This window comes from Aotus nancymaae, unplaced genomic scaffold, assembly GCF_030222135.1.
Source record: "Aotus nancymaae isolate 86718 unplaced genomic scaffold, 86718_ANA_hifiasm-v0.15.2.pri h1tg000033l, whole genome shotgun sequence".
Lineage (NCBI taxonomy): Eukaryota > Metazoa > Chordata > Mammalia > Primates > Aotidae > Aotus > Aotus nancymaae.
In genome coordinates, this window is record NW_026988447.1 from 47845438 (window position 1) to 47859429 (window position 13992).

At 35.9% G+C, this 13992-nt stretch overlaps 1 protein-coding gene across 3 annotated transcripts in view; it reads right to left on the bottom strand.

The window, feature by feature from the left end:
• Positions 1–13992, bottom strand: part of LOC105731347 (N-deacetylase and N-sulfotransferase 3) — a 200706-nt gene that overhangs the window by 121099 nt on the left and 65615 nt on the right. For all 3 annotated transcript variants that reach the window (XM_012473042.2, XM_012473040.2, XM_012473043.2), the window contains exon 4: positions 8133–8287. In XM_012473042.2, coding sequence (XP_012328465.2) covers positions 8133–8287 — 155 coding nt within the window. The remainder of the gene's footprint in view (positions 1–8132; positions 8288–13992) is intronic.

Consider the following 13992-nt stretch of genomic DNA (forward strand, 5'->3'; position numbering starts at 1 on the left):
TGATAACCAAATATTTCTCTAGTTTTCTTACATGGTGCTCTTTGATTTATAATATAAAGTTTGGTTTGCTGGCTAGAATGTGAAAAAATTTCTGTGATGACAATGCTATTTTTAATAAATTTGCTTTAAGAGTTCAAAAATCATCCCCTGTTGGCAGCTATTGTATTAAGAGATAATTTGGTCTTCCTTATCCCTGATTCCTGGGAGATAACTTCTAACGTTGGAATTTCCTGAGTGATAGAAATGTCTTTGTTATTTATGGTGAGCCCCTGAAACTATATCTGAGTTTATGCTAGCAAGATGACTCAGGATGAAGGTTAGTCATGCCAGGAAGTCCTACCATGTAATTAGAGAGTTAGAGCTTTGAGCCAGGTGATATCAGACTGACCTTAGGGTAGGCGAGGGGAGTTAGAGACTGAGTTCAATCACATGGCCAATAATACAACCAAACATGCCTACATAATGAAACCCTCATAAAAAAAATCTGGAACTTGAGATTTAGGTGAGTCTCTCTGGGTGGTGATATTCCTATGGATCCACTAATCCCAGGAAGGAGATATTCTTTGTCTCACAGATAGCAAAAAAAATATGGCTATAAAATAAAAGTAACAAAAGTCCTTGGATAAAAGTGTTAAAGGTGTTAATAATGAGATCTTGTAAAATCGAATGGCATTATAGCAACTTATAAAACAGAAGTGTCACCTTATCACTCTGGAGTTACTCATCTCCGGAAAAGAGATGAATGTATGGTGTTTAATTTAGTATATAGTGAGAAAAGAGTCTTATTCTTTCAATATCTCAAAATAGCCAAACCCATGACAATGAAATTATCCTGGTACCAGGAATCCTAGGGATAGGGAGTAGCATATATCATGGAGAGAGTACAGATTTAGGAGAGCACAGATTTGAGTCATTGGTCTGAGGACCTTGGCAGGTTATGCAAAGTCCCCATGCCTCAATTCCCTCACTTGCCAAGTAGGGTTATTACTAATGATCTCACAGAGTTGTCGAGAATGAAGTATATAAACAAAGTTATTGGTGAAGTGCCATTTAATTTTCTTTTATTCAGTTAAAAGTATTCTTTATTTGGGGGGAAACAAACACAAGCAAAATGAAAAGGTAAAGTAAGACTCCTCTGACCGTCACTTCCATCCTCAGACAACTCAGAATGCTTATTTCAGGGCAGACGTTCCTCAGAGAAGATACATTGTCATTATCAATCATGTCTAAAAACAAAGTCTTACTAAACAGTATACACTTCTTCTATTATACATACTAGATATTACATATAAAGTGGGAGGGAAGGAATACCCCGGTTGACCATAAATTTGATAAAGCTGTACCAATAACATCAGCAAAAACCCCTTTTTGACACCATGTAGTCCTCTTTAGGTATCATCCCAAGTTAGCAGCTAAATTACTTGAAGAAATGGAATGACATTTTGTAAGCCAAATGTGGTAAGAAATTTCAGTAACAAAAGTTAATTAAAAATGTAGTATCAATACTGAAAAAGGGTTATAAAAGGTAGCATACTTGGCCTTAATCTTCATTTTCACTTGTAACCTTTAAGAAAAGAACTATTTGGGGGAGAGTGACAGATTTTCTCCTAGTCTTCCCTAACAATTATAAAATTTTTTTCAAGTACATTTTCATTTAACTGAAGTATGTTGTTTTTCTCTCTTGGAGTTCCCTCCAGAATTTTTGAAGTGTTGTCATATCTTTGTTGAGTGTCTCATAAGTAAACATAGCACTGAAAGATGTGCTTTTGTGAGAATACTCAAAAGAATGATGTAAACACTTGTACTTTGCACAGTCCAGGTTGGTAATTTTGAATTGCTGGGGTGTATTCAAGTAAACACAAGAAGAGGTTTATAGAAATGTAAAAAAAAAAAAAAAGAATTTATGAAACCTTACTTTTTATGCTGTAGCAAAACAACTGAAAAGAAAATTATCTGGATTCATAATGGAGGAATTGGAAAGTTTGGTTTAATTCAGCTTTCTCAGACTTTGAAGCAATGAATTTTATGTGAGCCTGTGGGGGTCTTTGAGAGGTAAGAAAGCTATAAATAATCCAGGACAGCCTTAAATTCTCAGAGTATGTGCACACACATTTAATCTCTCTGAAAATATGCAAGGTTGATTAGGAATCTTTAAGGCTACATAGTACTAATTTTAAGTGAAGTTTAATATTTCTGAAAACATAAGTAGATATTTATTTTTGTTATAACCACTGTATACCCTCTAGTATTTATAAAAGCCACGAGGACAGTAATGTTTGCAGCACTGAGATCGCAAACACAAGAAACTACATAAATCGTATAAACAGCTATTTAGGAGAAAAACATTGTAAAAAGTCAGATTTGTATTCTGAATTTGTTTAAAAATATAAGGAAGTAATAACATTTTGATATGAGGTCTGTGTAACAGTAATAACAGCATCAGTGGCATGGCAATTTGTTAATTATAAAAACTGTGGTTGTTAAATGGGCTTTGGATTTGACAGACCTGAGATAAAACCCTTTCTCCAGCTTTCTCTGGCTGTGTGATTTTAGGAAAATTATACAAGCTCTCTAAGCCTTGCTTTCTGCATTTTCAATACAAAAATAAGCAACCTCACAGGTGGTTGTGAGAATTAACTGAGAATGTATGGAAAGCACTAAGCACAATGTCTAGTAAATATTTGGAGCTCAACAATTTCTCTTCCTACATTTCCTCAGGAGAGTCAAGAATCTTTCTCACTGAAATGTAAGGTTCTGTTTCATGCTGGGAAAACAGAATCACAGCATTTCAAGTTTCACATTTCCTGATCTGAGCAAAGATTAAAGGAAAAAAGTGGAAAATAGGAGAGACTTGTATGGAGCCTGCTGCAATAATCTAGGTGTGGGCTGAAAAATCTGGAAGTGAAGTAGGGATGGAAAATTTTGAAAAGGAGCAGGAGCTGGTACAAAAGAAAAAAAAAAACTGAAAGAAATTGTTAAATGAGTGGGAACATAGAGTAGGAGACATGAAAATGCCAAAGCAGAGCCCAGGTTAGCACTCATGTGGAATTTACTCTTCTTCTTCTTCTGCCATCACTTCCATCTCTGCCATGTTTATAACCACCTCTCAGAATGCAAGTGCCCCCTCTGTCTTAAGCAAATGAAAGACATAAAAGGAAGGAACAGTGAAAATTTGGGAGCAGCAGGCATGGATCTGGAAATAGACCTGCCCCACCCTCATACCCACATCTAACTCCAGCCCACCAGTAAGAGTTTCTAGGAGAATTCATAAAGGCTTTTAGTTCATTTTGTGTCCACATAAATTTGGACAGTAAGGCACTATTTTCATGCAGTACATGTGCTAAATTTATCTTTCTTTTTATGAAATCATTTTCAGTTACCAGATATATGTGCTGAAGATGAAATCTAGTATTTCTGTTAGAGAAAAAAGGGAAAGGAATTGAGGAATTCTTTCTACAATGTCTATCTCGTTAGAGAGTATGGAGTCTTCTCATAGGACAGAAAAGAAGGTAATATGGACAGGAATTTACAAAGAAAAGAATTCCAATTAAAATCACTTTCAAAAGTTCAATGATATATCCAAATGAGAATAAATTTTGTACCACTGTAGATATGGGTAGGAGGGGGGTATCCTCATGTAGGTGAAATATAGAACTTCTAAAGAAAAAGCAGCAGTTCACATATGCAAAAAGTTTAAAGAAGCACACACACATAGAAAAGTGGGAGACTTAAACCCTGATGTTATTTTTGACCTGTTATTCCCTTTTGCTTCCTCATCATCCATCTGATTAAAAACCTTATTGAATCTATGTCAGAAATGCTTTTCATATCTCACTTCTTTATGATCCCACTTCCACTGGTTTAGTTAAAGCTGGCTTTTATTTCCTATTCTTTGGTTAATTTAATAGTAATCCAGTATTTCTATTTACATCCAATTTTCCCCTGCTTGTCTTCATCCTAAACACTCCTGCTCTAATGTTCTGTGATTCCACCACATATGTCTAAGTGCTAGAACTTGGGAGTAGATGACAGTGTTATCTTGGAGTTCAAGATACTTAAAATATGTAATTCTAAAAATAACTAGATATGAAATTTCAATTTAGAAAAGCAGATTTTAAAATATTCTGGTGAAAAAATAGTTGTAAAACAATTGCTAGAAATATACCAAGGGAACAGAGCTAAAAGATATGTATTCCTATTATGTTCAGCAATACTGATAACTTGAAGGTGCAGAAGTCATACTTGTAAAACATAGGGATTACACAAAGCTGGGAAAGATACAAAGTGTGTTAAATAACAGAGTTTGTCTTTATCAGGATGTTGTAATTTCAAGGCTAGCATTTAGTTTACAAAATCAATTGGATAAAAATAAATACTTGAAGGTTTAATAAATGGCTCATGGACAGAGGGTTTGGCAGACACTGGTGTGATCTTTGGCTATGTTAATAGAAGTAAAGTGCACATTAAGAAAAAATATTTTACTATTTTCTGGTTTGATAACACCACATCAGTGGACAATAATATTCAGATTGGGGCATATATTGGGAAGAAGAATGACAAATTAGAAATTGTACAAATATGACAGCTGGGATGATGAGGGGATTTGAAAACCTAGGGAATGCATAACCAGGAGAAAGCATCGTGCCTCTTTATTTTCTGTATTTCTGATGCTTTGATATTGGGGCCTTGCTGGATACCTGGAGAGACTGCAGTTGCCAGGGCTAGCCAATTCCTAGAGATAGCAAACACCCTCCTGAGAGCACTGCCAAATGTAAATCAAGCAATTCAGAGCTCCTACCCCCCACTGCTTCCTTTATCAGACTCTCATATGTTGAGGAATTATCTCCCTGCTCTAATCGCCCCAGAGCCAAATACCAGATGACTAAAGATAGCCCTTACACCCAGAGCACACTGAAATTATTCAAAGTAGCCAATACTGAACCTGCTACCCTGTCTTGCTTACCTTTCCTGCAGAAACCACAATAAAGGCTCTTGCCCACATTTCCCCTTGCTTCCTCTGCCTTCTGAGCAACCCTGGTGCTTCCCTTAGTGGCCCTGCATCCATGGCACACTCCCTTTCCTGGGAACTGTGATTAACTAATCTTTTCAATGGCAGTCATCTCCTGATCTGTGGGACTCACCATATCTGAATAATAATAAAACCTACATTTTAATACAGTAATGATAGAATCTTGAGGGCTAGAAAAAATATTTACTTTTATTTTTATTTAGCAAACGTTGAGAACCTACTAGATGTCAAGCATCATTCTCCAAACATGATTTACCTAGAGTAGAAGAACTCCTTAAATCTATATGACTTCCATCCCTTTCCTTATAAATATACTGATTCTAGTCCCTTCTAAATCTTAAGATTGACTGATTGTCTTCTGGAGTGATATTCAAAATATCTACCAACCAGCATGCCATGCCACTGACCAATCAGAACTGCTGCCAGCTGGACAGCTGGAGACTCTTTCTGGGCCAGGCCCCTTTAGTTCCTGAGTTATAAGGAGATTTGGAACACCCTGGGGAAGGATCTGATGTTGTAGTGGGGTAGGGGCAAAGTATTATCACATTTCAATATTGTAATAACTGGCATGGCCATACCAGTACTCTTAGTTGAATATTAGCCGTGATAATACATCCCTTAGCCGTCTCTTTTATCTCTTGCCTTCTTGAATTTCCTTCAGCTATTCATTTTATGAAGTAAATGATAGACTTCATCATATTGGCCATTTTTCTCTGAACAGTGACCAGCGTCTTTCTTAAACTGTGCTGCTTGAATTGCTCTAAAGTGGTTTACCAGCTCACTGGACTCTTTGCATCCTGACTGGAATTCTCTATTAGGATGCCTAGAATTATACTTTGTGTTCAATATCAATAAAATGAAAATCTCATATGCCTTTTTATGAAGTGTATCACTGAAATAAAAGAGATAGTATTCATTCATTCTCTAGCTGGCAAGGAAACTAATTAAAAGATCATCATATATTCCTTAAGCCAGCAAGTCTTTCAATACATTTTAAATTACATTTTGATACTATAATCTTTGTTTCCATATTGGAAAAGTTAACATGCTCACTAATCTAAAAAGTTTTATAATTGACAATAGACATTCTAGCTAATGTAAATCAACAGGTCCTGCTGCCCTTGGAAAAGAGGCAAAAAGGAGACCCTGTAAAAGAATGATGATAACGCAATTACAAGTACAATCTTCAGTAAGATTTTGTTATCAGGAATACTGTTCTAATTTTAATAGTATTGTCTATAAAAGCATTAAATATCATCTGATATTGGCAAAGAATTCTATGATAAAAATACCTATTAACTATTTTATCATTAAAAATTTACCACCATTTCCCAAAATGTAGGTATAGTTCTTCAATTGAGAGTATATACTATTGAAGACTTTTTTGAGGTTTAAATAGAATATTATTTTACCTTTATAATGATATGTTATTCTATTTTAAACACTGTACAGTAGATATTTTAAATTTTGTTGTAGGTCATTATTAATGATACATTTAATCTTTGTTTCAGAATTCATACCTTTCAAGAAAGAATCCCGTGTTCGAAATTTCGGTTTACCACCTGAATTAGCCTATATTTGGTAACTAAAAAATTTTTCCAATCAACTTCTAAAGCTGCATTTCCTGATGGCTGTAAACATCAAATGCAAGTTTGCTTAAAGGATTTACTTGACCTTTCATAATAACCTATTAGAGCCTTCAAAAAATTAAAATTGATGTCAAAAATTTGTGAGTCAAATGTGTCTACATTGTGAAAAAAGATAGTAGATAAGATATATTTGTTAAAACTCCATGAAAATAGGTGTTTGGCTGTAGATGATGATAGCAAAGGCCAAAACCCAAAAGTTTTAGATCGGAGTCTCAGATTCTTTTAGTTGGAAGGGCACTTCAGATGTCCTCTAACCCAGTTACCATTTGAGTATTGCATCCATGACCTCCATTCTTGTTTGGACACCCATTTGCTCACAATATCAGCATGGAGGAGCACCTTTCTTGACAAAATCTACATATGTGGCAAAAGTGCACCTGAAGCTCTTTGTTTATTTTGGGGAGTAGATTAAAGCTAAAAGACAAATATGGGCTTCTGATGCCACCAAAAAGTATTTGGTCTTGTATATCCTCAAGAAAAAAATATAGTGTATAAATTCTAACCCTGTCTTGTATATTTGAGTAAGGTACCGTGAGCACCAACTAAAACTTCCGAGCTCTAGCAGTTGATGTAGAATACCATTCCACGTAAGAGTACCTCGGTACTCTCTCTGATCACAAGCACATTTTTTCTTCATAATGTGCTAATTTAAACTTTTACTATACATTTCCTTGTCCTGAATAATAAATCCTTCAGTATTAAACAGTGCACCTTGCTTCAGCAAAGGAAATGTTCCATCCATAAAACATGTATGCTTGCAATGCTTTTAACTGTTCAGATTGAGTCTTTATTACCTCATGCAGTCATTATGCTCTCCTGCCTGGTCTTTTCCCTCAGTCTCATTTCATTCCAATTCATCCTGATACCTAAGACTTATTATTATTTCAGAATGTATCTAAAATCTCATTTCCATAAGAACCATCTTGGGCCATTCCCAGTGATACTTATTTCTTTGAACTATGGCTTTTGTGTCCGTATGGTTTGGCATTAAGTCATGAAAAAGTATTTCATTTGTTGGGGAATTGTTTAACGTGCATATTTCTGCCTCCTCAGTGCAGCAAGAAATTCCTGCTAGACAGGAGCCATGTTTTAGGAGCTCTGATCATAATGTCATAATACATCTTGTATCTTGTGAAGTTCCTCTTAAATTAGTTCCTTCAAAACATTAAGCATAGTGGTGAGAACTCAATACAAACTCAAGAGCCACATACTGAAAGGCAGCAATACCAAAATCTGCTAAATGATCATATGGAAAAGCTGATCGGGGGTGGATAAAGCAAATCACCATGGCATGTTTATACCTATGTAACAATCCTGCATGATCTGCACATGTACCCCGGAACTTAAAGTATAATAATAATAAAAAAGTGCCACTATGCCACAATATAAAAACCTTTTCATTTCTTTAATCAGTGTACACTACCTCAATGCAACAGTTAAAGTGAGTTACTTACTAAGGCAAACTTTTTGTTGAGAATCATCTGCTCCACCAAAGATGACTCATTGTGGAAGAGGTGGGGCTGCATATGGCTCCACATGTGAGGAAACCACCAGAACTCATCCACAGACCCCAAAAGACAGTCATCCCCTTCATCTTCCTCTTCAGTTCCTTTGGGGGGAAAAGATTATCCAATTAATTTCAGTTACACTAATCTATGGATCTATGATCTGTCAATCAGTCAGTCTAATCTATTCTCATATACGTATTTAGAAGACATCATTTTTTCTGTTTTACACACGTATAAGCCTGCCATTGAAAATATGGGAGGAGATTTTTATCCACACAGAAGGAACATCATAGAAGAACCCACTACTCTGAGAGCTAATTGGATTCAATGTTGTGGCTAAAATTCAAGTGTGGCTGCATGGTTTTGTAATGACTAGTGTTACGGACATACTTGTGGAGAAAAATCTCCTCCCATATTTTCAGTGGCAGCTCTGATGTGATTTGTTTTATTAGAGCCCTACAGGCTAAAGACGGAGAATGGACTGCTGCTCTGGACCAGTCAACTAAACCCAGTTCCTGTTAACATTGTTTGTTCATTTAGTTTCCCAGGAGAAGTTGGAGGGCGGTGGGCATAGACTGTTGGCAGGAAAAGAATCAGGTCCTATGATTTGGTGGGCATTGAAAACCTTTACTAAAGATAAAGGCATACTGTGAGGTTTCATGGTCATTCTAATTTATACAGGAGAAACAAAGATTGAGTGCTATGGAGTGAGTGGAATAGCACAATCTTTCAACAAGGACAGTCTTCAGTTTTACTTTCATATGCTTAAGTACTCTGCTGGATATGAAGGATCTTCCTCTCCCCTACATATAAAGATTACATCTTTAAATCTAATGTTTTATTTTCTGTGTTTTTTCTTCTTCACATACACTTATGTTACCATTGTATGGTAGAACAAGTACAGCCTTTGGAGTTAGAAGTTTTTAGTTTATTGTAGGTTCCGACACATTTGAGTTGTATGGCTGAGTCACATGACCTCTTTAATGTCTGTATTGTAAAAAGATGGACAGCAATACCTATTTTATTTTTTAGGGGGAGGTAGTGTTTAGATAATTCTAGCACATATTGGGTAACTTGTAATGCCCCTTTCTTTTCTCCTGTATTTCCTACTTCTGTTCTTCTTGTGTTTCCTTGCATGTCTCCTTGGGTTTTCCCCCCACTCATTATAATACTACATGAAAAGAGGAGGTAGTTTTCACATGTCCTATGTGGCAGAGGTGACATTATGTTCAAAAACTGACCAAGTGATTATGTTAACTCATTGGCCTGATTAATGAGTTACCAGCACTCTTGGAACTTCTGAGTGGTTATCTTATGGCTCAGGGAAGGTTTATAGAGAGAAAGGCAAGAAAAATAGGAAGATGGATTCAGGGGTTTAGAAACTCTGATGATCCCAACCATAGCAGGTTCTTGGGTCCTACTAAATTTGAGGTGATAAATAAGGTGACCTTGGTAAAGAAACATTTTGTAGGTGTGACTGGTGATCTTAAACACATGTTTTGCTTGACATAAGAATGATGTCATTTAGTTTCCCTGCATTTAAACATCTCTACTTCTATCCATGATACTCCCTGTTGCTTAACATTTTGTAGTCTCCAGGATGCTTTATTAGTGTCAGTTATTTGTGGCCATTTTATTTTCTCACACTGAGAGCAGGCAGAGTCTCTTGGAGTTTCCCAGTAATTGATTCATTCCTGATTTCCACATACCCAGCAATGTCAGTGAGCTAAGATTCCCTAGTTTATGAGAAATCTCCTCTCCTACTGCTTTTAAGCTCTATTCCCTGTTGCCTATAATTCCTGTCTTTCCTTGCAACTTTCCTGTCATCTTTCCTTTATTTTTTTTTAGTTTTGCTCTGCTCAAATTTATCAGAACAGAGCAGCAGATCTCAGGGTTCTTTGAAAAGATAGCTCAGGCATTTGTCGTCCTTTCCTGAATATCATGGTGAAATCTGTGACTAAAATATTCATACATTTGAATCATGCAAGAGTTAGACAGATGATGTCTGCCTTCTGACATATTTATCTCAGTTCATAGTAGGCATAATTTTATGTCTTTTCTCTTTATACGTTCATCTTTCTTTTAATCTTACTTTGAGAATGTTTTACGTTAGAATTAATTGAGAACAAGTGTCTGTTGCTTATTTCTTTAAAAATTATGATTAAAAAGCAGTTCAAATATAATTAACTGTGGGTTAATTACATTTGATTGGACTGTTGTGGCCTCTTGCCACCCCTTTGCTTCCCCACTTTGCCCACCTTTGTCAGAACTGGAGGAAGAGAGAAGAATGAGAAGTCAAATTCCTCAATTTTAAGTGCCATTTCTTTCTTTGTTTTGGGGGTAGGGGAAGAAGCAGATTATATTTATTTTATTTATTTTATTTTCAACCTTTATTTTAGATTCAGGGTAGACATGCAGGTTTGTTGCCTGGGCAGACTTCATGATGCTGAGGTGTGGGGTGTGAAAGATCTTGTCACTCAAGTAGTGAGCATAATAAATAACAGTTTTTCAACCTTCGCACGTCTCCTCTCTCCAGTGTCTATTCATCCCCAGTGTCTGTTGTTGCCACCTCTATGGCCATGAGTACCCAATGTTTAGTTCTCACTTATAAATGAGAACATGTGGAATTTGGTTTTCTGCTCTTGCATTGATTCACTTAGGATAATGGCCCCCAGCTGCATCCATGTTGCTGCAAAGGACATGATTTCATTCCTTTTTTATGGCTGTGAAGTATTCCATGGGGAATAGGTATCAGATTTTCTTTATCCAATCCACCACTGATGGATACCTAGGTTTATTCCACATCTTTGCTACTGAGGATAGTGCTGTAGTGAATATGCGAGTACATGTGTCTTTTTGGTAGAATGATTTGCTTTCTTTGGATATATAATATATCCAATAATGGGATTGCTGGGTTGAATGTTAGTTCTGTTTTAAGTTCTTTGAGAAATTTCAAAACTACTTTCCACAGCGTTAAGTGCCATTTCTTAACGTGTCACGAAACTATGCTGAAACCATACAAAGTTATTGCAAACTATAATTTATTTTAATATATTTATATAAATAACTTGGCTCTACACTATTTTATCTGTAGTGTTTCCTATTCTGATATTATATTTAAAATCATCATTGAGACAGCATTGTGTCAAGCACTGTGTTGAGTACTTCACAAACATCATTTCATTTAATTCTCAAAACAACCTCATGAGGTAAGGGCCACTGCAAACCTCATTTTACAGATAAGGAAATTGATATTTAGAGAGGTGAAGTAACTTGTTCCATGTCACTGAGAGGTTTGAGACAGAGCTTGATTTCAAATCCTGACTCCTAACTCAGATTGAGCAACTCCAAATTTAGGGCCCTTAGCTATCATTCACTGACCACATGTGGAGTCTATAAATAAGACCAGCATTTACTCATTCAATATAACATTGCTCTTCCCATTGTTAATTTATTCTACAATATAATTAGAATATACAGGTACAATTGGATCTCAGTGACTTGGGGAAATACCAAAAACTAACAAACCTATAAATAAGGAGAATCTTTTGCCATTCGGCTTCCCTAATCAAGGATGGATTAAGACTAATTTTTTTTTGACACTTCATTAGCTATGTGACCTTGGGCCCCTCTAAGTTTCTATGTTCTTATCTAGAAAATAAGTTAACATGTTCTTTAACTTCTAGAATTCAGTAAAACGGAATATGAAAAGTGCTTAACAAAGCACCAAAAGAGAACTATAGTTTTTATTTTTTTCATCCCTTTATTTCTCACATAAATGCACATACCCTTCAAAGATTAAAATAAATCAAACAAGATAAAGCTCTCTCCGACATAAAGTATTACGATTATGACAAGGCCACTTTTCTTTTTCCCTTCAAGATTGAGTAAAATGGATAGAATTTTTTATAGAAAAAGGAATAGTAATTTCTTCATTTATAAAGGAAGACAATGTAAGTCAATTATATTTTATCCCTTCTAATTTTTGAAAGATCAAGTATTAAATTTTGTATCTATTCCGTCTAGAAACGATTTAACTGGTCTTAGCCCTGGCTGCAGTTTTGTGGAAACTCTCATATTATACACAGATAACAAGACCCCTTCAAACCTTGGCCTCCGTTTCCACCTGTGTTGTACTTTCTGTGCCTTGGGGAGAGGATACTCTTATTATGAGCTATTGGAAATACCCAAGTAAAGAAAGAGGACGGGCTGGGCGCGGTGGCTCACGCCTATAATCCCAGCACTTTGGGAGGCCGAGGCAGGTGGATCACGAGGTCAAGAGATCGAGACCATCCTGGTCAACATGGTGAAACCCCGTCTCTACTAAAAATACAAAAAATTAGCTGGGCATGGTGGCGCGTGCCTGCAGTCCCAGCTACTCGGGAGGCTGAGGCAGGAGAATTGCCTGAACCCGGGAGGCGAAGGTTGCGGTGAGCCGAGATCGCGTCATTGCACTCCAGCCTGGGCAACAAGAGCGAAACTCCGTCTCCAAAAAAAAAAAAAAAAAAAAAAAAGAAAGTATATTTTACATATTGATCTAAGAAATTCAGGGGAATAAAAGCTTCAGAGCTTCTTATGTTAAAGGAATTCTTAAAACCCACAGAATTTTCAAATTGATAGGTGAAAGTTACATGCAGTTGTATGATTATACATATTGTATTCATTACACAGTTGTACAATAGAAAAACACTATAGTCAAGTCTCATGGCTCTATAACTTCCATGGAAACAAATGGAAATTCACTTACTCTAGAAATACAGTATTACTTCTATCTAAAAATGGAATTACTACTTCTGTTGTTTATGTGCATATGGAAATTATGTTGATGTTAGTAGTATATAGATAAAACTCTCAACATGATATGTTTATTAAACCCTTAAGGGTCCTCATCAAATACATACAAAATAACTCTTGCTCATATTATCAAATTTAAATTTTGAAAAGCATTTGCAATTGTAGAAAATTGATAAACTTGCTTAAATATTATATCACTTTAAAAAATTACTTACATGTTTATTCATTTAGATCTGACACATATAAAATGCCAAGGCCCAGAAAAAATTGAGTCAAAAGTAACTTCCATCTCTCTTGTTTGATTCTCAAAGTCTCTTCTTCACTGATAAGGTTTGGCTCTGTGTCCCACTCAGATCTCAACTTGAACTGTAATAATCCCCATGTGTCAAGAGTGGGTCATGTGGAGACAACCGAATCATGGGGGCAGTTTCCCCCATGCTGTTCTCATGATAGTGAATAAGAAGTCTCACGAGATTTAATGATTTTATAAATGGGAGCTAGCACAAACCCTCTTGCCTGCCACCATGTAAGACACCCCTTTGCTCTTCCTTCATCTTCTGCCATGATTGTGAGGCCTTCCCAGCCATGTAGAACTGTGAGGCCTTCCCAGCCATGTAGAACTGTGAGTTCTTTAAACCTATTTTCTTTATAAATTACCCAGTCTCAGATATGTGTTTATTAGCAGCATGAGAACTGACTAATAAATTCATGGATATTCATTCCTATCAGTTTATTATGAATTCTTTCACAGATATCCTATACCTGTATGAATAGCCCTGTGACTGTGGGCAAGTTACTTAACTACACAGTAACTGAGTTTTCTAAGCTATAAATTAAGAGTTCTATACATGGAGTTGTATAGCTTTCACCTCCTCCTTTATTTTTATACAAATGGGAATATATTCTAATGATTTTACTATACCTTGATTTTGTATAGCTTTTACCTTCTCTTTCATTTTTATATAAATGTTCTAATCACTGTACTGTACACTGATTTTTCAGTTTCTTGAGA